The sequence below is a fragment of the Rhamphochromis longiceps genome, linkage group LG4 (assembly GCF_057381845.1).
Source record: "Rhamphochromis longiceps isolate RC_006_pf linkage group LG4, R_longiceps_female_GT1.1, whole genome shotgun sequence".
Classification (NCBI taxonomy): domain Eukaryota; kingdom Metazoa; phylum Chordata; class Actinopteri; order Cichliformes; family Cichlidae; genus Rhamphochromis; species Rhamphochromis longiceps.
This window is the reverse complement of record NC_140560.1, coordinates 23,040,712-23,064,719: the sequence shown is the minus strand read 5'-3', so window position 1 is coordinate 23,064,719 and position 24,008 is coordinate 23,040,712. Positions and strand designations below refer to the sequence as shown.

General features: G+C 38.9%; 1 protein-coding gene across 1 annotated transcript; it reads left to right on the top strand.

The window, feature by feature from the left end:
* The first annotated feature begins 10,677 nt into the window (after positions 1-10,677).
* On the top strand, positions 10,678-23,727 carry LOC146671605 (nuclear GTPase SLIP-GC-like). Its single transcript, XM_085403872.1, has 21 exons — positions 10,678-11,178; positions 11,452-11,564; positions 11,750-11,803; positions 12,106-12,198; positions 13,648-13,672; positions 13,829-13,912; positions 14,954-15,041; positions 15,320-15,533; positions 15,630-15,851; positions 16,873-17,073; positions 17,151-17,323; positions 17,982-18,036; positions 18,125-18,212; positions 18,302-18,423; positions 19,139-19,315; positions 19,407-19,561; positions 19,680-19,797; positions 19,929-20,037; positions 22,117-22,247; positions 22,381-22,462; positions 22,550-23,727. The coding sequence occupies exons 1-21, from the start codon at positions 11,112-11,114 to the stop codon at positions 22,621-22,623; spliced, it is 2,445 nt and encodes an 814-aa protein (XP_085259998.1). The 5' UTR covers positions 10,678-11,111; the 3' UTR covers positions 22,624-23,727.
* Positions 23,728-24,008: the final 281 nt, after the last annotated feature.

Below are 24,008 nucleotides of genomic sequence, written 5' to 3'. Positions count from 1 at the left end.
CCAATTCTCCCCCACAACGTATAATTATGACATCGGGGACTGGGAGCTGTTGGCTATTAAACTTTTATAGGAGGAATGGAGGCACTGGCTAGAGGGCGCCGCACAACCATTCATTGTATGGCCTGACCACAAAAACTTGGAATACTTTTGGTCATTCACACGTATCCACTCCAGGCAGGCCTGGTGGGCTTTGTTTTTCACCTGTTTTGACTTTTCTTTCACCTACAGACCAGGATCACGGAACGTGAAACCGGATGCGCTCTCCCAGCAATTCAACACCACAGAGGAGGAGGAAGACCCCGGACTCATTCTCCCACCTTCCTACCTGGTCGGGGCCATCTTCTGGGAGACCAAAAATGCAATATACGCATTTCCAATATTTTCCATGTGTCCCAAGTCAAGCCTGTATGCTCCAGCCCGTTGTGCCCTCTTTCTAAGCCTTTGTTTTGGTTGTACTCTCCCTCCCCCTCTCTTTCATCACTCTGCCTGGGTGGAGCTCATTGCGAGCTTTCCCTTTTGGCCCACGCACCTGCTCCTAAGCACACACTGGTGATTCATCTTGTTCTCTGGCCACTAGGCAGTGGCTCTGATCTCCTTGTCGCTGGACTATTGAGTTTGATAAGTTAGTGTAAATCCAGCTTGGTGAATTCTAGTGTGCTTGTGTATGTAACTATTTGTTACTTTCGTCTCTCTGTGCTTAGACATCTCAAACTGTGGAAACTTAAACGTGGATGTATACAGTTTAGAGTGTCGTGCGTGTGGATCTCTCAAACAGAGTGAATGAGTGACAACGATTTGTTTCTCTCCCCCGACCCTACCCCGCAGACCACTGGAACCCCTGGCTGTGGTGTTATCTGTTTAAGTATATCCGGTTTTATGGTGAAAAGGTGTTGTGTACCGGAAGTGACAAATAAAGGTCGAAGTTGTTTGCTCTACAAGGTGTCGTCTCTTTCCCTACCGAAAACCACGACATGGTGTCAGGAGTGGGATGGATGTAAGTGCCTTATCATCGGGGAGTGACAGCAAGCGACTTTGGGAGTGATAAAGAGTTTTCTCGAGACGAAAGATGTCGGACGAAGAAGCGGGAGCTAGCGCAACAGTTACGCGGCCTCGCACGCCACCGCCCCACCAGCGAGCTAACGGCGGCTACAATGCTAACGCCAACCTACCCCCGAATGCCACTTTCACCATCCAGCCCCCCGAGCTGTTCGATTTCTCGAAGCCACAGCATTGGGAAAAATGGATAAGGAGGTTTGAAAGATTTCGACTCGCAAGCAACCTACACCTTAGCTCCGAGGCTAACCAGGTGAACACTCTCATCTACTGCATGGGGGATGAAGCAGATGATATCCTCCGAGGACAAGCGTTATCTGACATACAGAGACAGCAGTATCAAGCAGTAAGAGACACTTTGGAGATGTACTTTGTTCCCAGAAAAAACATTATCTACGAGAGAGCCCGCTTTAATCAGAGAACACAGCAAGCTAATGAAACTGTAGACTCGTTTGTCACTGCACTTTACGCTTTAGTGGAAAACTGCAGTTATGGTGCGCTGCACGATGAGTTAATAAGAGATCGCCTCGTCGTGGGTCTGAAGGACATCAGCCTAGCGGAGAGACTTCAAATGGACAAAGATTTGACGTTAGAGAAAGCGGTTAACCAAGCCAGGCAGTCGGAAGCCATCAAGAAGCAGCAGTCGGACATCAGAGGGGAAAATAAAATGGAAATAGACGCTGTGTCAGCTAAGCACAAGGAACAAAGGCATTCAACGTTCAAACCCCGTGGAGATCGCAAATACACATCAAAGGACAAAACATCTAATGGGAGATCATGCTACAGGTGTGGGAAAACCCCTGCACATGGTAAAGATCAATGCCGAGCGAAAGATGTATTTTGTCACTCATGTGGTAAAAGAGGTCCTTTCAGTAAAGTGTGTAAATCTGTTAAATCTGTGCATGTGATAGAAGCCGAAGAAAGCGATGTTACACCCGTGTTTCTTGGTTCTGTAGACGTAGGTTCAGATCCTTGGTATGCAGATCTCACTATCAGAAACCACAAGGTCAGATTTAAGATAGACACAGGAGCTGACGTATCTGTTATCCCTGCCCAGACGTTTTACAGCATAAACCAGAACGAGACAGGGTTATGCAAACCAGATAGACCGTTGTTTGGTCCGTGTGGTTCCCCACTTGACGTGTTGGGTATGAGCAGAGAAACACTTTGCAAAGGTGAACAGGGAATACAGGAAAATGTGTACATTATCAAAGATTTGCACGTAGCACTGTTAAGCAGGCCGGCGAGTGTCAAGCTGAACCTAGTGTGTAGAGCCGACAGTATTGACATGAATGTGCTGCACGAAAACTACCCGAAACTGTGTCAGGGTTTAGGCTTAATGCAACAACCTTATTCAACCTTATGTCGTCTCTTTCCCTACCGAAAACCACGACACTGGCTTTCCCTCCCACCTGTATATATTCTGCACCTGGTGTTTTTGTGTAAATAAAAGAACAGTTAACTTGTGATTCCAGTCTGCCCCTGTCAAGATTCGGCTGTGTGCAGGCAGGAGTTGGACCCAAAATGCAGACTCCTGGACACGAGGGATGAACTCAAAAACTACAGCTTTATTGCAGGCAAAGGAAATGGCATACAACACAAAACTAAACGAAACTGGAAAAGAAACACAGGGCTTAAATACAATGGGCAATAACGAGGGGACTGAGACACACATAGGGGAATACAGCTTGATGAAATCAGACATGACGAGACCCAAGGGAAGTACATTCATGCAGGACACAGACCTTCAAAGTAAAACAGGAAACGTAACACAGTGACGCGGCCTTGACTTGGGGCTAAAACTGACGGGAGACAGATCAACTGAGAAGCACAGAGACCAAACATAAGGGAGGCACAGAGAACACTAAATACTGGGAATGATTACAAATAACACAAAACACTGGGTCACACCGAGGACAATGACAGCGCCTGAGTCCGTGTCGTCCAATTGTTTTTGTTTTGAACTCATTTGCTGATTTTGTTTTTATGCCAGGCCAGCTATCAAATTTTTCAGTGATGTCACAATTCTTCCCTCTTTTTTTTCTTACTGACACTAATTCTGCAGTTTTTTATGCTCTATGTGGAAAAACAACAGTACTTTTGATTATACCCTGTTTTATTGAATGTTGTTAAAGACAACATGCAAAAATATTTCACATACACCTTTCATATATTTAAAAAAAGTTGCAGTCTACGATCAACAAAATTAGGGCTTAAATACTTGGCACTTTATGCTAGGACAGTAAATAAGACTAAAAGCTGCATGTAAGTTCTAAGATTTACAATTTTAAGAAAAGCCAATTATATGCATATTGACTCAGTAGTGACTTCTCTTTCCTCAGCATATTACTTTTTCATGCAATTGCAGGCTTCACTGAGTGGGAACACAGGTCAAGACATATTTGGCAATCAAGACAAACTGAGACAGGACAAAAAACAGATAGAAAATTGTGACCAAACAATATGCGCTTTTTTTTGTTCTTTTTTTTAAATGTTTTTATTTTGTCATATCTTTAAAATACATTAGCAAAACAAGAAAAAAACCCTAACATTTAAACAATGACATTGTATATAAACATTTTGAATTTCAAATACTGAAATGAACATTTTGTTTTGTTTTTTTAAATTCCTAAACATTTACACAAACATTCACAAAGCAAACTCTTGAGAGCAAAACATACTCTGATTTTTAATTTCGACAAGAAAATAAACCATAAAACTTCTAAGGAACAATTTGAAATCTCGAATTGACACTATAGATATAACAATAAAGGTGGTGTACATCTGTGTGTGCAGGTGACTATTACTGTGCATAATTATTAGGCAACTTAACAAAAAACAAATATATACCCATTTCAATTATTTATTTTTACCAGTGAAACCAATATAACATCTCCACATTCACAAATATACATTTCTGACATTCAAAAACAAAACAAAAACAAATCAGCGACCAATATAGCCACCTTTCTTTGCAAGGACACTCAAAAGCCTGCCATCCATGGATTCTGTCAGTGTTTTGATCTGTTCACCATCAACATTGCGTGCAGCAGCAACCACAGCCTCCCAGACACTGTTCAGAGAGGTGTACTGTTGTCCCTCCCTGTAAATCTCACATTTGATGATGGACCACAGGTTCTCAATGGGGTTCAGATCAGGTGAACAAGGAGGCCATGTCATTAGTTTTTCTTCTTTTATACCCTTTCTTGCCAGCCACGCTGTGGAGTACTTGGACGCGTGTGATGGAGCATTGTCCTGCATGAAAATCATGTTTTTCTTGAAGGGTGCAGACTTCTTCCTGTACCACTGCATGAAGAAGGTGTCTTCCAGAAACTGGCAGTAGGACTGGGAGTTGAGCTTGACTCCATCCTCAACCCGAAAAGGCCCCACAAGCTCATCTTTGATGATACCAGCCCAAACCAGTACTCCACCTCCACCTTGCTGGCGTCTGAGTCGGACTGGAGCTCTCTGCCCTTTACCAATCCAGCCACGGGCCCATCCATCTGGCCCATCAAGACTCACTCTCATTTCATCAGTCCATAAAACCTTAGAAAAATCAGTCTTGAGATATTTCTTGGCCCAGTCTTGACGTTTCAGCTTGTGTGTCTTGTTCAGTGGTGGTCGTCTTTCAGCCTTTCTTACCTTGGCCATGTCTCTGAGTATTGCACACCTTGTGCTTTTGGGCACTCCAGTGATGTTGCAGCTCTGAAATATGGCCAAACTGGTGGCAAGTGGCATCTTGGCAGCTGCACGCTTGACTTTTCTCAGTTCATGGGCAGTTATTTTGCGCCTTGGTTTTTCCACACGCTTCTTGCGACCCCGTTGACTATTTTGAATGAAACGCTTGATTGTTCGATGATCACGCTTCAGAAGCTTTGCAATTTTGAGACTGCTGCATCCCTCTGCAAGTTGTCTCACTATTTTTGACTTTTCTGAGCCTGTCAAGTCCTTCTTTTGACCCATTTTGCCAAAGGAAAGGAAGTTGCCTAATAATTATGCACACCTGATATAGGGTGTTGATGTCATTAGACCACACCCCTTCTCATTACAGAGTTGCACATCACCTAATATGCTTAATTGGTAGTAGGCTTTCGAGCCTATACAGCTTGGAATAAGACAACATGCATGAAGAGGATGATGTGGACAAAATACTCATTTGCCTAATAATTCTGCACTCCCTGTATTGTTTAGTCAAAGCTGTTTACTTTCAAATATATATTCCAAATCTAGTCTGAATTAGAATATATGTTATAATAATCGGAAATAATTTCAATAAATCATTCACCACTAAAAGGCATCAGGTATTGCACATTACTCTCCATAAAAATGGATCAGTCTGGTAATCTGTCCACGAACCAGCTTGCCGGTTTTTGGTATTTCTTTTTTTTTTTTTTTTTTTTTTTGTGTGTGTCCCGTTTGGATCTTTAGCCATCAGAATTGTTGTCTTAAGGCCAAGAAAGATGCCAAGCGGATTTATTTTACCAAGTGGATCATCATGGCCTTGCCATATTGGTCCATTTGATTGACCTTTATTATAATTATGTATTTATTTTATTTTCGGTTGCAACAAACGGGACAGACATGACTGAGGGATAGGACAGGGAGAAAGAATGAAAGAAAGAGAGGGAGAGAAAGAAAACCAGAGGGGAGAAGAGATGGTGAGAAAGTGGGGAAGAAAGAAAGAAAAACAAACAAAACACCTCGATCACCTGTATGGAGAAAAAATAACAGAAGAGAAAGCAAACAAAAAAGAGAGCAACATAATAAAAAAAACAGCACCATCACAATAAACTAGCTAGCAGTAGATAACAGTAGATACTAAATATTAAATGATATTGTGCAGCACGCAAGATAGACAGCGCACAATGTGCTTTGAGGCAGCAGCCAAGAAAGCTGTAGTCCACGTCTGTGAATACCCGTGTGTACACCTGTGTGCATACCTGTGTGGATCAGCATGCTTCTATTCCAAAGGTTTCTCCATGTAACGATCTGCTAGGGAGTGTGAGGCGCCATAGCCCCGTCCACCAGGGTATGAAGCACGTATGGAGGAGATCCAGGCCCCAGATATCCAGAGGCCCCAGAGTACAAGGACCCGAGGAGGACCACCAAAAGGGGGGGAACCGTGCCACCCTCCTGGGAAGAGCTGAGTAGAGCCCCAAACGAGAGGTCACCCCGCAGCTACGGAGCAGAGGCCAGAGGGGGTTGCAGTGGCGTGCCTGCGGGCTCGGCAGCCAGCTGTGCCAGAGAGGACCGAGCTTCAGGCCCAGAGGCCAGAGGCCTGAGGGCATCCCATCCCCCGGAAGGGGCCCAGCCGGGCCACAGGCGCCAGGCCCCGCCAATCAGCCACCAGGAGTGAGCCAGTACATACATGAGCGCCCAGCCCCAGTCGACAAGGACCACCAACACACCAACGTCTGAGGGCATCAGCCACCAGCAGGGAGTGTGGTGAGGGGAGATAGGCCTCCGTACTTTGGAGGGCCTGAGATGTACCCAGAGAGGTTGAGTCTAAGACCCAATCTGACATATAGACACAGACGAACAGGCACACGCGGAGACAAACGTGCATTCCCACCCCATATACACAACCAAATACTCAGCACTCACCCAACGTGTATACAGACACAAATAGACACTGCACAGACAGTCGCACTCCCCAAACATACTCTATATCCCAGGTCCAGGTACCCCCGCCCCCAGAGGGGCAAGCTGCACCTAAACCCAGGAGATGTAACCCTTCTCTCTGGGGTGGAGGTTTTTGGTATTTCAGTTTTGCAAAGTGACTAAATCTGACTTTGCAGTACTACGTCTGGGCCATTTACACATATAGTCAATGTGTCAATGCCTTCAACGCATGTGTTGAATTGAACCACATTCATCATAGATGTTATAGTTATATGTTAAGTGCATAAATGTGTTATCATTACAGCAGGGGCGGAGCGTGGGGGTGGCTTACTGGGCTTAAGCCCGGGTTGTTTTGTCAGAAGCCCGGGGTATTTTGGAGTGTAATTTTTTCATAGTTAGATGTCTGGCTGACAACTGTATAAAACAAAAAGTACACACAATATTCGAAGCACATAGTGCACACTGTGGGAATTTACGACTGTGCGTGAATCCCCCCTGATATTGGTATGATCCGAGCTCAGGCACTAAGCGACTGAGCGAGGGGGCGGGGCAGCTGCTGCCTGTGTGCGCTGTTGGAGAGACGGAGCCAGCCATACTAAGTAGTGATGGGATTTCCAGCTCTTTTTAGAGATCCGGCTCTTTCGGTTCGGCTCACTAAAAAGAGCCGGCTCTTTCGACTCTGAACCGGCTCTTCAGGTTGTTTTGTTGCTTTAATTAATTTATTATTAACAATAATATAAAATTATGCACAAAAGGAATTACTAACGTAAAAACAAGTGGTTTTATTTATATATGTTTATATATAAATATATGCGGTGGCCCCTAGAGACAAAACACGTACAAACTCCAAAACACATTTCTAGCATGAACTGAACTTCCAAAGCAGAGCTACTAGATCACTTAAATTACACAATTGAAAGCATGTGTGTATTGTTTGTGTATTTATACACAGGCACTCATATATATATTCAAATAATTTAAAAAAAAGTTCATTTACCTGTTATTACCACACACCAAATCCGGTCGTTGGTACTTGCTGGCTTGTGTAGCCACAAGATAACGAAGGCTCAACACTGCGCCCAGCATCCTGGAGCACTTCTGTTGTCTTTTGTACGTGTTTTGAGTTTTTATGTGCTTCTGAGTTTTTATATGCTTCTGAGTTTTTACGTGCTTTGGAGTTTGTACGTGTTTTTACGTGTTTTGGAGTTTTTACGTGTTTTGGAGTTTGTACGTGTTTTTACGTGTTTTGGAGTTTGTACATGCTTCAGAGTTCGTACGTGATTTGAAGTTTGTATGTGCTTTGTCTCTAGGGGCCACCGTAAATATACTTTTATTTATTCACTCCACATAAAATGTAATAAATAAATCATATAATACAAAAATCAACTATTCACATTTCAAGTTTTAACTATTTAAATTTTCAGCTTTTTCCTTTCACAAATTTAAAGTGAAAAGAACACAAAACACTGCAAACCACAACACAATTAAATATAAATTATAATATGAAAACTAAAAGAACATGCATATTCTCTGTCATATGGACCTGCATGAATAAACTTTCTCAATCCTTTATCATCTGCAACCGAAAATAGTTGTGGATGATTACTATACCTTTCTAATGTTGTTGTCCCTGCCTCTCTTTCTCTCTCTCTGGCTCTGTTCCTGTGCTACTGAGTGTAACTACCGCCCCTCTCCCTCTGCCCAGCGTAAAGCACAAGGCTCGCGTGCAGAGTGAAGCGGAAAAAAAGTGCGAGAGAGAGGCTGAGAGAAAGAAAAAAAAAAAAAACCCACGTGACGGCTCGCGTCGTTCACGTCAAAGAGCCGGCTCTAAGAGCCATTTCGTTCGCGAACGACCCATCACTAATACTAAGGAGAGCTTAAGTTTGAGCAGGTACCAAAGCAAATCATTCGTACTGTACAAATAATGTAAATATGACGGTGCATCACGAAAGATTGATATCAAACTGATCACTTGACCCATATTACGTTACTTGCTCTTCAAGTGAATCAACAAATGGCGAAATGAAAAGCCGAACAGATGCTATTTTTTTTTAGAGAGTCTTAGCTTACGTGTGTTTATTTCATATTTTCAGTTCTTACCCTCCCCGACTAAATCAGTTTCAGTTATGTACTGAAATATAAGAATGGACATTAGAGGCTTCTTTAAAGAAAAAACTCAGGTAAATGTTATTTTATATATTATGCTTTGTATGTTGTTCAGTATATTTCTATGCAAAACAAGAGGGATTTGAGTACACAGCAGGATATTCACATTTGTAACCAGATATTTACATACACTTTAGGGAGAAAACATTTTTACTGTACAACATCAATTTAGAGTAAACTTTTGTTTTAGAAAAATATTGAAATATCTTTTGAATTAGTTAAATGTCAGAATAAAGAGAGACAGAGCTGTCTATTTTTTATCACTTTCATCAAATTTAGGAGTACATATACACTAAGTTTATTGTTAATTAATAAGAAAACTCCAGATGATTCCATTCTGAGCTGAAGAAGCTTCTGATAGGTTAGTAGAGTCCATGTGAGTAAATTGGTGGCACACCTGTGGATGCATATAAGGCAAAACACAGAGCCTGTTTCTGTGACATGGGAAAATCAAGAGATGTCAACCACAACACCAGGAAAAGAACTGTGGAGCTCCATAAGTGTGGCTCAGTTTGAATACAATTTGGTGCCATTTGCAATTAAGAAATACAGATAATTTCTCTCCTTACTCTTAAAGTTAACAAATATGTTTTTTATATTTATCAATCTAAAAAAATAAACATTTAGTCTGATTTGATGTTACAATTAAAAAAGTGTTTGTGTTTTGATCTGAAGAGTACATAAATATGTGGTTTCAACTGTATATTTGATGATTGTCAGCACAAAGAGGGAGAGAGAGGAACAGAGAGAGAGAGAGAGGAACAGAGAGAGAGAGAGGAACAGAGAGAGAGGAACAGAGAGAGAGAGAGGAACAGAGAGAGAGGAACAGAGAGAGAGAGAGGAACAGAGAGAGAGAGAGGAACAGAGAGAGAGAGAGGAACAGAGGGGGAGATGGAGAATGAGGACAGAACAGAGATTAACAAGAGCAGGTGAGACCCACATGTTAGTCAAATGGTTGTTTACCAAAAGTATCACCGTATCATAGGTCCTCATGTATCTCGTACCTAGTGTTTCTTTTTAGGTTTGCTATTTTTCAAATTCTACATTTATTAAGCTTGAGCATTTATTAGGCTTGTTTGCACAACAAGGCTAAATAATTATATAAACTTTTCTCAATCTAAATAGTGGACTTTGGTAGAATTAAAAAATAAGTGTAGTGCAGGTCTATGATGATTTTTAGTGCTACTATCATCTAGTTCTGGTTCTGTCTTGGTTAAGTCCTAAGTAGTCCTGATTTTGAACTGTTGTAGTCCTGTTTTAATTCCGGATCAGTTCTGGGTCTGGTTGAATTGGGGTTTAGTCCTCGTGTCTTGATACAGCCCTGACTTTGTTCTGCCCTGCTGCTTAATTAAAAAACTAGTTTAAGGTGTCCTGCATGTGTGATATATATTTTTCCCTATATGAAGTCATTCTTTTTTGAACAAAACTCAGAACAGAGCCTATCAATCTTTCAGTCATTTCTAACCCCCCCCCCCCCCCAAAAAAAAACAAAAAAAAAACAAAAAAAAAAACCCCACATGCATACTATCCTTTAGGGCTAAGCCCCGGGTGTTTCAAATGTCTGGCTCCGCCTCTGCATTACAGCATCTAGTTATGATTAAAATACATTTGTGAGAAAAATGACTCCTTAAACCCAAATTAATGTGATAAGAACTACTTAAAATAGCAGATGGAACTCTAGAAAAAAGGTTTCTGAGGAGAAGGCTTTCATTTTAGTCTGTCTGACCCCAGTGCCATCCGTTAACACGGAGGAGGCGGGGTTTATGATCTACAATGCAGCTAGCATAACGGGGAGCTGTCAGGCCGCCCACATTTTCTACAGTCATTGGTCCACGCTCTTGGCCTGCGCACCTGCAATTATTCCACTCACCTGCTGCGCAGGGCGGCGGCTCTGTGTTACTTATCGCTGGATCGTGGCGCTCGTGTTTCTGTGGATGTCTAATTTGTGTTCTCTTCCCGTGTACAGACCCTACTGGACGCTTCCCTATTTTCCCTTGTCTTTGACGTGAGTTTGGATATTCGTATGTGGACGTCGTGTATCGTACAAAAGAGAACGTGTGAGGGACTGGCGATTGAGAAGAGGACTTTTGGACGTGTTCATTTTTCCCTGGATTCCCGGGAGCACTAATTGCCCTGCACGGTTGTTTATAGCGCCTGGTGTCACTGTAAATAAACTCTCTTTAATTGAAACCTTAGTTCTGCGCTAGAGTCCGCTCGTTCACCTTGACAGGATCAGAAATTACAATTTCTTTCAGTTTCTATTCTTGGTCATGGATGGTTTTGTGCGAAACAAACTGACTGAATGGAAACTAAGTGACTGGATTGAGGCATTTGAAGGTAAATTATTACTGTGCATCAGTGATGGGTACAGATATTGATACTTATACGTTTTGTTAACTCTGAAAAATAATACCTATTAATACACATTTTCATATTTACTACACAAAATGTGCAAGAGAAGATGTCCTAAGACTGGAAAGTGATACTTGCTTAAAATAAAAGGGAATTAAATGTGTTCAAATCATACATCAATGCAGAACTCCTTTAAAAAACTGTTTCTGAAGTAATTTTATAAATAATCGTTATTTCTGCTATTTAACTTTATTACAGCTCAAGAAATTGATAAGGAAAGTCTGTATCTTCTCAATGATCAGGAAATTGATCAATTGATCACAAAAGCTGGACCTAGAGTAAAATTCAAGGATAAACTAAAGCTGTTAAAGGTAATTAAATCCTTTAAGATTTCTTTCCTTTTTTTCTGAAAAACCTCACTCGTGTTAAAGTTTACAGATGAATTTGTTGTAGAATTATTATGGTGCACAAACTACTTAACTATCAGTGTGTCTATGATAGCTATATTATTCACATATTTTGCCAATATGGATTTGCCATGTTTTCATTATGTTAGGAAGAGCAAAATACAACTCAACCACAAAAAGAAGCCGTCAATACTTCTGGTCAAGTAAGTCAAAAACAGTTTTATTATTGAATAGATAGATGAGGTTTTTAAGTGTGGATAATTAAATAATAGTTTATTGCAATAGTAAATTGTGCCTCAGATGGACAGCAAGTGGAGAGTGATAAATGAGATGAGGAGATGGGCGGAAGAAGAGAGGCAAAGAGTGATTCATAGGCAGAGCCTAGTTTGTTTTTCACAGTTTTGTTGCCTTATGGTTGCTGACATGGCACTTTCACCAATCTTTTTATTATTATCTCATAGCACTTGTTTAATCAGCTACCATCTCTCCTATGGACTTTTTACAGTCTCCAGTCGCAGCTCAACACAGCCCGTTCCTCCTGCACTATCAGGAGCAGGATCAGCAGAAACTCCTCAACAGCAACATTGTACCCCATCAGGTAAAACAGTGATATAGTATGATGCGATTCCGTATTAGATTCTTAAAGAATGTGTGTTGTTGTTCAGCCTGGTTCTATGTGCCTGTTTTTAACTTTGAGCACCCGCCCCTTTAAACAGCTCTGCATGGCCCTGGTGGTGGGCGGATCAAACCAAAATATAGATGCCAAAGTTTGTTTTGATATTGATAGGAGCATAATGAGACTGATATTAGTTTCTGTCTTGTTACATGCTCAATCATCCAGGTAAGTAAATCCCAAGTTTTCCCAACTATATAAAGTGCAAATGTTTATAAGGTTGGGGAAACCTGCAGTTAGCTGAGACTGAAGAAGTCACTTGGATGAGCGATGAAACGTTTCTCCCACTGAAAACAGTCCAGATTAACAGAATAAACTTTTTGGGATACTGGTTTCTGTTTCTTTGTTACTCCTAGAATCATCAAAGAGGCAACCTGGCCATCTAAGTGCTGCTGCTTTCAAGTGTCATAATAACATTTATTGTAATTGAAACAAATATTCCGAATATATCATAACCCCTTTGTGTTAACTGTAAAAGGGATACTGTGCAGTTACTATATTTAAACTACAAGTAGATGTGATACAGACTTCTCATTATATGTTTTCTGTCCTTGGGTTTAATTAATAATCCAAAGAAAAGAAAATCCCCCAAACACTTACAGGTCATGAAAATTCATTCTGATTTAGCAGTTTGATCCACCATCCACCATAATTATTAAAAAGCATTAGTATCTGTATCAGAATCGTTGATACTGGGCCTTTATTTACTTAGTATAAAAGGAATACCAAATCCAGCAGTATCTCACACCACTAATGTGCATGGGGGAAATTCATGAAAGTCCTATTGTGTCACCCTGCTACATAGTGATAGCGACAGCTGATTTGGATCAGGTAAGGGTTATTGGAAATCAGATAATGAAGCAGCATGCCTTCATTCTTCATAAATATACGCTAAGGTGACCTGAGTCAAAGCAAAGCCCCAGTCACACAAGCCTTAAGACCACCCTGCGACTTAAAGTTCTTACAACCTCTACCAACCACTAAACAACTGATGTAGTTGCCTGATGTTGGAATACACATTTTACCCTAACAGCTGGTGGTTGCCAGGGATGGGGTGGTCACCAACTGGTCTCTAGGTCTGTGTCACTGGTGCTGAATTAGGCAGAAACATTGACTCATGGGATCATGTTTACTGAGAGGCAAGAATGCAAAAGTTTTCCTTTTTTTTTTAATCACTGTGCTAGCTGAGAATATATGTACATATAAGTGTGTACATTTTAAAAAGTGCATGTGAAAGTTTTTGACAGTTTGTTAAAGAACAAATTGTTTCTGTACAGGAGCAATGATTTCTTCTATAAATTCAATTATGCATACATGTACAATTTATAATAATTTAACTTCATGTGAAAGTTGAATATTTATATGCTTCCACAGGATTTGCCATCCATAAGTGAAAAAGGTGAGAAAAATGTATCTCACTCTCATTTTAATACATCTAATTTATTTATTTATTTTCACAGTATTATTTTTGCAACATCTAAAATACACCATAATCAGAAGTTTCAATATTCAGATTTTCTTTTTAAATTGTATTATTTTGTTTAAATCCAAAAAGGAAAAAGAAAGTCAGAACTTGAGTTCGACGAATGTCAACCATCTCCTAAACGACAAGACAACTGTGCAGCAGGATCACAGTCAGGTACACACATATATGAAATCCTCACACTTATTCCTGCTTTGTGTCACCATTTTTAACTGAGTAGTCAAAATCAGTCAAATCCACAGTAATCTGTCATCCAAGGTCAAGGAAAAAACAATATTTCAGAATCTCCTCTTGTTGGGTTCAGTTAGGATCGTAAGGAGACTGGCAGTGGTAACTCAACTTAAAGAGGGAAAAACCTTCCACTCAGAATGAGACACTGACAACAACTTAAGGAAAAAAGTGACTTGAGTGTATTCAACATTTAAATGGTTCAAAACATAGACATGAACAAACCTTTAAATAATTTCAAACATGTAATCTTCAACAATGTACAACATATCACTTCAAGTGTCCATAAATGTGTCAGGCATGCTGTCCATTTCAGTTCAGTGCACTTTGTATTCAGTATGTGGTAAGCGTTCAAGTTATTTGAATTGTCTTTAGTCACTGTTTTGCTTTTTGGTGCATCAGGTTTTGTGTTAAGTGGAATCAGATCTGACCCAAAAAGGAAAAAAGTAGCAACATAAAGTGTCCTGAGAGCTCATTAAAAAACGTTAATCCTTAAACAAAATTACAAATCGTTGTATCCTACCACCCTCCAAGGAAACAGGTGGCCTTCAGATTGAGAACGTCCTTTCTAGGCACCTCTAGTGGCATCCAGTCCTTAGATGGCACCGCTCGGTCCTTGCAGCAGATTTCTACCACTTAAAAAAAACAGCCAGGATATTCTTCAAAGAAAACATTAATTCTGTAGCACAACACGTTGCAGGACTGAATCTCCACACAGCTTTGCGCATCTAGCTCCATGCAGGCGGATGCAGTGAAAGAAAGTCAACGCGCACAGCGCTATGGTGCATTCATGGGAAAATGGGAAAACTCAACACTTAACAAAACAGTAACACTTAAAATTAGAATAAAAATAGAATACAATTGGCAATAAAATAACCATGGGTTACATTTGCATATCAGTGGACCATATTTGCATTACACTGGTTCCAGGTTCCTACTTATTAGGGTTTTTTTCTGTTTCTCTGACAGAAACAGAAATACTGTCTGATGTCAAAGACATAATGAGACGTGTCAGTCAAAGACTACATGGCCGTGACAAGCTCAGCGCTTTCCTAAAGTGAGTAATAAAGATTTTCTATTTTTGTTGGATGTTCTTCCAACCATTTCCCAGGAAGTTGGGACAGTCTGTAACATTTTGCTGGTATTTGGTATAATAAACATACTAAAGATTTAAACTCGGTCAGAGCTCAGCATGGAGCTGTGTAGTTTGTTCCAGTAGTCAGTTGAATTTTTTCAACACATTTTAAAAAACAATTTTTTTCTGATTTTACTACATTTTCAGTTTGATATTTCTGAGAATGGGTCAGTTAATCCATATTTAAACTCGTTCAACAGGGATAAAATCAAAGATTTGGAGACAGAAAAGAGACACCTGGTTGGTGTCTTTGGTAAAACCGGGGCTGGAAAGAGTTCTTTAATCAATGCCATCATAAATAAGGAGGGCCTGTTGCCTTCTGCAAGTGTCAGTGCATGTACCTCAGTAATGATAAAGGTGGAGGCTACCAATGGATCAAAGTATGAGGCACACATCGAGTTCATTACAAAAAAGGTAGAATGAAATATAAATATGGTGATTTTTGAAGTAATGTGTTACAATGTAGATACAAAAACTGCTTTACTAAAATTAAGATATAATCTTTTTTAGGATTGGGAAAATGAGGTGCAGTCCCTAAAACTGGCTCTTGAAGAAGATGATGATGATGATGATGGTGGTAATGATGATTGTCTTGACCCTGATGGAAAGTTATCAGCGCTGTATGGAGAAGAGTGGAAAGAAAAATCAACTCACAGCCTCATGGACAACAAATATTTCAGAGATATTCCAGAGTTTCAAATGTCCAAGATAAAAATTTTGGAAAGTGACTCAGTAAGTGTGCAGTAATACAGACCAAAATAAAATCTGGTTCTTCTTCTAGAACAAAGGAATACTTGCAGTTTAAAGCAGATATTAGACCAGAGTTTGGGTGAGATACATAGCAGTGTGTGGCTTATGAACATCACATAATGAGCAGTCAATAGTTACCCAAGCAGCATTAAGCTACCCTGATGCTGCACCTTTGCAGCAGGAAGATGTCCATGCTATGTAATGCCACCCTAATGGAGAGTGCAGACAGAGACAAAGCATTGGTGAAGCAGATGTTGCTGCAGTTTATTGCTGAGCAGATATATGTCGGCGATATGTCGATGTGCCTCATTTCCAGAATGTTTGACATCCATCAAACAAGAAACAAAAAAACAAGTGAAATTGTGGTGGTTAAAATTTTATGGTTTACTATCCTGTTGCTGTCTGATTATCCTGTTACCATGGAGCTTGCAGTTTTCTTTGTGGAGGTGTTGAAGAGTTTAAAATTTATAAAACTCCTGCTCAGAAGGTCGAGCAGGTCACCTACTAATCGGAGGGTTGGTGGTTTAATCCCTGGCTCCCTCAAGTCTGCATGCCAAATATCTACAAACCCCCAGTTGATCTTCGATGCATCCATCAGTGAATGAATGTGTGTAAATGTTAGCTAGAAATAACATACCCAGAAAAAAGTGCTTGGGGTAACGAGGCAAGTTTTATAAAGTGCTTCAAATGTTTACATGCAGTAAAATAAATCACTATATAAGAACCAGGCCACTTACTGTGATCCACAGTAAAATATAAAAAAGGTTTATTTTCTTTCTTTCTTTCTTTCTTTCTTTCTTTCTTTCTTTCTTTCTTTCTTTCTTTTTTTAAATAAAAAAATCGAATTACTTTGGATTTATTTTCCTGGTTTTCATTTCAGATTTTTGAGATAGGATGTCTTATTTTAATTTCCCATCTTCTTTTTCATGCAATCATTAAAATCTTTGTTATGGGCACATACATTCAATTGGCTTGTATTTATCTTGTTTGTTTGTTTTTGCAGGCTGAAGGGTTGTCTGAAAAATTTCTGAGATATACAAGAAGTGAGTCAAATGAGACAGAAGAAGTAAAGAGGTGGTACTGGCCACTTGTGAAGTGTGTGACTGTCAAAGTGCCAGACAATGATTTTCTTGATCATGTCACACTCGTGGACCTTCCTGGAAACGGTGACTCTAACAGAAGCAGAGATCAAATGTGGACAGAGGTAATTCACAGAAGTCATGTCATGTTTCTTCAAAGCATTAGTTATTTATAATTTACATACGTTCATTTCCTTTTCAGCTTATTGCCAGTTGTTCTACAGTTTGGATTGTGACTGAAATGACTCGAGCAGCATCAGAAAGAGAAGCCTGGGAAATCCTGGAAGGTGCCAGCAGCCTGCTGGGAAATGGTGGCGAGTGTCAGCAAATTCATTTTATCTGCACCAAGTCAGATCATGAAAAACCAGATGATATGTAAGTCAAATATACAAAAAAATCAAATTACAAAGAAAGTTACACAGATAGTTACAGATACACATGGTGACCATATGATTCACTTTTTTGTTGCTTTAAAAGTTTAAAAGACTTTGTTTAAAAGTCATTATTAAAAGTTATACATTTTAAAAAAAATCTATGTATATGTGTTTTAATAAGTTTTTAATTAGATAAATACTGTTGTGGAAATTTAATTTAATTCCACAGACACATTCGGCTGTAATGAACATTCGTTATTATCATGCGCATGAGAGAGAGCACACGCAGTGAGGCGCCTTCATGCAGTCTCTGAAACAGAAGTGCAGCTCTCACCTTTATTTATTCCCCAAAAAAGTGAGGAAGTCCGAAAGTGATCATACAGCACATGACGCAGCTCGCTCTGAAACCTAACTGAACAATGCGTATCCTGTTCATGCTCTTGGCATTATGACCACCTGCAAAAGGAGTTATTTTTTCAACTACTGAGGCTGAAATAAGTTCATCTAGTTTTAGACTGCTCAGTGGAAGTTTTCATTACAGTGCCACAACTAAGTATGCACACAAATGCTTGAACCTTAAATAAGAATAATTGAAATTTTCCATTACAATACTAACAATAAATTACTTTTACATCCAATTTTTATTTCCTTTCTAAAAGAAACAAAGTCAAGAAAGCAGTGATGAATGAATTCAAAAAGCGGGAAACGATTACGGTAAATTTATAATCTGACAGCAAAATCTAAAACAATTATCTTCTTAAACGGTCCAAAAGTAAAAACTGACTAACAAAAATGTTCTCAGAATCACTTCAGTGAGGATAGTTTCCAAGTCTTCACAGTGAGCACCAAAGAGTTCCTCAAAGGGGAGAATGTAAATCCAGATGTCAATGGTAGGTGAAGTCACTACCAGTGATGGTATGTTTTTGTGTAACAGAAAATGTATTGCTCAGATTTATATTTCTTTTTCAATTTATAACAGAAATACTGAAACTCAAGGAAATTTTGAAAAATCTAAATGACGCTCATTCAGAGACCTCAAACTATGTGTCTGGAGCTCATGGGATTCTGTCTTTGATTCAAGGAGCCAAAAGCAGAGAAGTGGTAAGATCAGGCAATAAAGCCTCATTCATAATCTCCTTAAAGGTCATAAAAATGCATAAAATAAAAATGTTCATAAAATGTTCACTAAAGTTTACTAACATATATTGTAAGACATGCTGACCTTCACTGAAAATGTGGGATACTGGACATCATAAATCTATATGTGGTAATTTATTATTAGTGATCGAAAGGAGAGAGATTATTTGGAAGAACTGAAAATTATTGAGATACAGAATTTGATTAAATAGTTATTTACCAATGAGACTCCAGTGAACCAATGAGAGCACAGAAATGATGGGAGTTAGAACAGGCTCCCAGAGTCTAGATTCTTGGGGTAGTGAAGATGGTAGTTTGGATGGTGCTCTGAGTGACCGCAGGAAGGTTGAGGTGAAGTTGGGGAGGGGGCAAGTTGCATGAATGAGAGTCTGAAAGGCAGAATGACAAAAAATCATATAAAAGCACAGAGAACAGAGGATGATTGATTTGCAGAAGGCAAAAAATGATCAGACTAGAGTAATGAGTTCAATAGTGTGGAAAAATGGAAGTGACATAACGAATAGACAGAGGCAGACAAATGATGACAGACCTATCTGACTGAACTTATGCATGAGATTCCTGTTAAAAGCCTGGGTTTCTCAAGACCGCCTCAAAAATGAGTAAAGAACCATTATGTGATGTTTTACTGCTTTAAATAATGATCTTTCTTTTTTTTCAGGTTGAACAAAAAAACGAGGTGTGTGCAGTCCTTGAGGGAAACTTGAGCATCCAACATAATCGAGTCAAAAAAGCAATTGAAGACATTACAAAAGCTTTTGAACAACACCTACGTGAGGGAGTTGAAAAATCCCAAAATTTATGTGAAAGAAAACTGAGGTCCTTCTTGCACCCCAGTGTATGTGTTTTAATTACAGGATCAAAACCTCAGGATACTTTGTGACCATGTGTTTAAAAAAAAATTAAACAAAAATTCTGTTTTGTTTCAGAAAACAAGTGGCAGATCTTTTCACAAGACACTAAAGTCTGCAGTTAGGAATGATGGCATCCAGAAACCAAAGAAAGGAAAACCTAAAAACCTCAACATGATATTAGCGTCTTATTTGACTGAAAGCATTGATGAAAAATTCAGAAAGACCTTCCCGTGAGAATAATCTAATTCTGAACAGCACCAATATGTACAACAATACATGTATCCAAATTGCACTATATCATAAACTTGCTAATACTGCTATTATAAACCACATCTTTGCCCCATTCAGAAACGACCTAAAATGTGGAAATTTCAATGGGGCCATTGATGCATTTTCACTCAACACTGATTCACTGATTGAAAAGTACAAAAATGTCGAACTGCAACTGACATTTCTCCAGACCGAGGTAAAAGAACTTCCCTATCCATGAACCTGTTAGCTTAGCTATTATTAGAAAGTAATTCAAACACTGAACTTGTAGTTATTTTACCTTGATGTTGTCTTAAATAATGTTAATCTGTATTTCATGTTTCTAAGGAAAAAAAAATGAAGACAAAGCTCAACAAAACCATCCTCACACAAAAGAAATGGATCTACAACAGTCTGACAGAGACAATCAGGAGTAACATGAAAGGATGCTACAAAGGTAAGAAAGAGGTGAATTACCTTATTTTTCGCACTATAAGGCACACTTAAAATCCTTTAGTTTCTCAAAAATCAACAGTGGGCCTTATAATCCGGTGCGCCCTATGTATGAATTCTGGTTATGCCTACTGACCTCGAATTGATTTTAAGTGGTACACAGCGTTCAAAAATCTGTCAAAAATGTTTTAGTACTACTTTGGTAAGCTACGAAGCCGCACCGCTTGATGGATTGTCGGAACATTACGGCTACCATAATCAGCAGCCTCGCAGAATAATCCCAGTCGTAATCCGTTTAACATCCAGACATCCATGAAAACACAATTTATTAAATTTAACCGAGTTAGAAGTTAGCAGGAAGTTAGCTCACTAGTTTCCATCTAAATACGATATACCACATATATATTTTGACTGAGAGATTTTTGAAAAAATCAAAACGTACAGCTCTGCTATCACTTCAGACATAAATGAAGAGAGCAAACTAAACAGCAGTGACTTTTGTAGGGTTACTGAATGTTGAGAAGTGTTAGGTGAGGGCTAGTTCTTTTAGGTTCAACAGCTAACAAGATGGTGTATCGGTCAGGATACAGGAAGGAGGACAAGACACTTCCACTTTGCTGGATTGTCACCGCCGTCCGTTTTATTGCCAACTAGATGCTCAGTGTTGCCAGCAGTCTGTAGTAACAAATAAATTGCCATGAGACCGAATATATTACAGCAGCAGCTAAACTAATATAAACTCAAAAATATCCAATGAAATAAACCAACACATCCATATAAATACGTCCATGACATAATATATAATATATAATAACTCCAATTAAGCACAGCGGTAATGCGATACTATAAGCAGAAACATTCACCCTAACCATTGACAAGGAACTTTGGTGCCGTCGTGTGGCCAAATAAACTACTACATAATGGCAGCAGCCAGTGGCACATGCCAAATAACATATTTAAGGAAATTTACTTCTAGTCATGAACTGAACACTCGGAGCATCACGGTGAAGAATGGCAAACAGGAACAAAACTTACACGAGGAGGTAACAGAACTAACTCAGAAATACAATCTTCCCTTCTGGAGCAGCAGTGCAGTACCTCAAACCTCTGCCTATGTCATTTCCCACAACTCCACCCCAAACAATATTGCAGGACATAAAATCTCAGAGCCTTTTATACACTGAAGTTGGACTAGCTGGTATATAATGATGTGCTACGTAATCGCTAGGAACACACCTATGTTTGCATAACATAAACACAGTGAAGCTGGAGGATGAATGCTAACTTTTTTCCACTCGATGAAAGTTAATGTGGAGGTTCCCGATGATTAGGGAGAAATGCATTCACAAGTCAAGATGCTGTAAACGGACCAAACTTCAGTCAGGAGAACAGCTGAGATAATCCATCCACAATACGAGGTTAGTCATTAATATAGTGCAACAACATGGGAATAGAGCAGCTGTGAGAGAATTCAACAATAATGAATCAATGGTACGTGTTAAATATCAACACTTCACCGAGTTCTTTCGATTCCTCATAGGCATCTAATGGAAGACAACTCACTGCTCACTAGACCATTTTACACTTTTATTACTTCCAGAAGGGAGATGCGTCCTACATGACACTGCAGTGAATCTCCAAATGGCAGTGTGCGCTTAACAGTTTTATTACAGTCTGTCTCACTCTAGTCTAAACCACAGTATTCTAGTACATTTCCACTGAGAGATGATTCCCTGTTATCTACTTCTACAGACAAGTGTGAGCGAGAGTCTCCAACTTTCTACCACTAAAGGACACGTAGTCTAATGCCTTTATTATCAGGGCCGTGTCCACTTAATACTACAATATACAGTTATATGACATTTTGGTTAATATAAAGCATAGCATTGAGGCGCTTCAGGTAATTTTCATTTTCACATTTCACATACGGAAGTGGAGGAAGCAAGAAGAATGAGTTGAGTAAAGTTTGACTTATCTTACTGTTTTGTTTTGCTTAATGCGCCTTATGATCCAATGCGCCTTATGGTTAGAAAAATTCGGTATTTCTATTCAACTGTGCATGAAAATGATTGTCTCCTTGTAGAAGCAGCAGCATTTGAAGGACCAGGCACCCTGAAGAGGATGAGGGACACTATTGAGAGACATGTGGAGTCAAAGAAGTACATGTTTGAAGAGGCAAAAAATGCCATGTTGGAGCAGTTGAACGATTTGAAGGTTGTTTTTTTTTTTGGGTTTTTTTCAAGCAGTCTTGAAACATATCAAACCAATAATTTATCTCTTGTCCAGTTATTCTTGGATTCAATAGTTGCCTATTTAAAAAGTAACAAAGGTTTTGATGATAAATTAGGAAACTGTCCTGAGGACACTGAAGAAAACCATGGAGGATTCCATTGAACACTCACTCAAGACTGAGGCCTGCTCACTGCCAGGTAAACAGAATATATAAAGTGTTAGGAATCCTCTCAATACAAACACTAACAATAAATATTTAATAAAAACAAATACTTTGTTTTTAGATGTTTTGGAAGATCTTGAGATGGTGAAGAAACACTGTGATGAACTTAATGGCGATCAAGATGAAAAAAAGTAACCACACTGGGTAAATCTTAAAATGTCACAAATTGTTTAAAAGGCTGTGATCATGAACTATTTTTCTGATTATTTTGAACAATGTTTTTAGTGCTGTTAGCATTAATCACGTTGATACGCGGTTTTGATTTCTTTCTTTTTAAAAATTTGTTGTCGTTTTTAATCATTTATAGCAGAGCTTGAAGACACGTAATGCATTCCTCATTAGAACCTGAGATTTATGGTTTTAATTGTAAGAGTCTGAGATTACAGTTTCCAAAAGCATTTTGATTTTGTTGCTTGTTTTAAATATCATAATTTAATGTTTTAAGTTGATGTGTATACTGTTGGTTCATTGGGATGGGAACATTTTTAATGTAAGTGCTTATCAGTTATCATCCAGCACTGAAAAGGTACCAATTTTACATCACAGTTCTAATGACAAATACTTGTTTGTTGCAGTTACACAATATGTGTACATGACAAATAGTGAGAAATGGCTCTAAGTAAAGCTGTAGGAAATCATCAGCTACTTCTGTCATCTCCCTGCCATTTTGCTTTTTCTGGGTTTGGAATTATTGGTGAATATATTACAGTTTGAGTTTAGGTTCAGGTTGTTTCTTTGTTATTTTTTGTTATGTTAAATGTTTAAAATTTTAATTACTTCTGTGCATATTGTTAAATTCCTGTTTTGATTTTTGTCTTCAGTAATTCTCTCGTGTTTCTTCCACCCACCATACTTTATTTCTTCATGAAACAGTTCATTCACGTTCAGCATTTACTGTCATGTTTCCTGTAACCTTAGTAATGTCATTACAAAAAGGTACTAAGGTGCTTCTTTTATTACCTCCTTTAACATACAGGATTAGGATACACTGGTGAAACACAGATATTTACATCTCATAATTTTAAGTGACCATACAGTTGTTGAAGAAAAAGATTAACAAAACTGAGATTGTTGCATAGAGCATTTAAATGTTAATTAATCCAGCACACTGTGATGCAGCTAGTATATCATTTAGCTTTCTTGCTTCCTTATCTGTACTGATTCTAAAAGAATGCATGTATTTGATATTGTATACCGTTCAATAAATCTTACGTGCAAGCAAATATTTATTGTAATCATTAGATAGAAACAGTTTTTTTAACCCAGATCTTTTTACCCTAAAATCACCAAAAAATTGATTGCATTGCGTGACAAACATACAGTGGTGTGAAAAAGTGTTTACTCCTTTCCTGATTTCCTATTTTCTTGTTTGTCATACTTCAGTGTTTCAGAACAACAAACAAATTTAAAAATCAAACAAAAATAATACTAGTAAAGACAAAATGGAGTTTCTAAATGAAGGTCCCAAAAGGTTGATTCTGTTCATCCGGACGTAGCGTCAGAGGGAGAAACATCCTTAT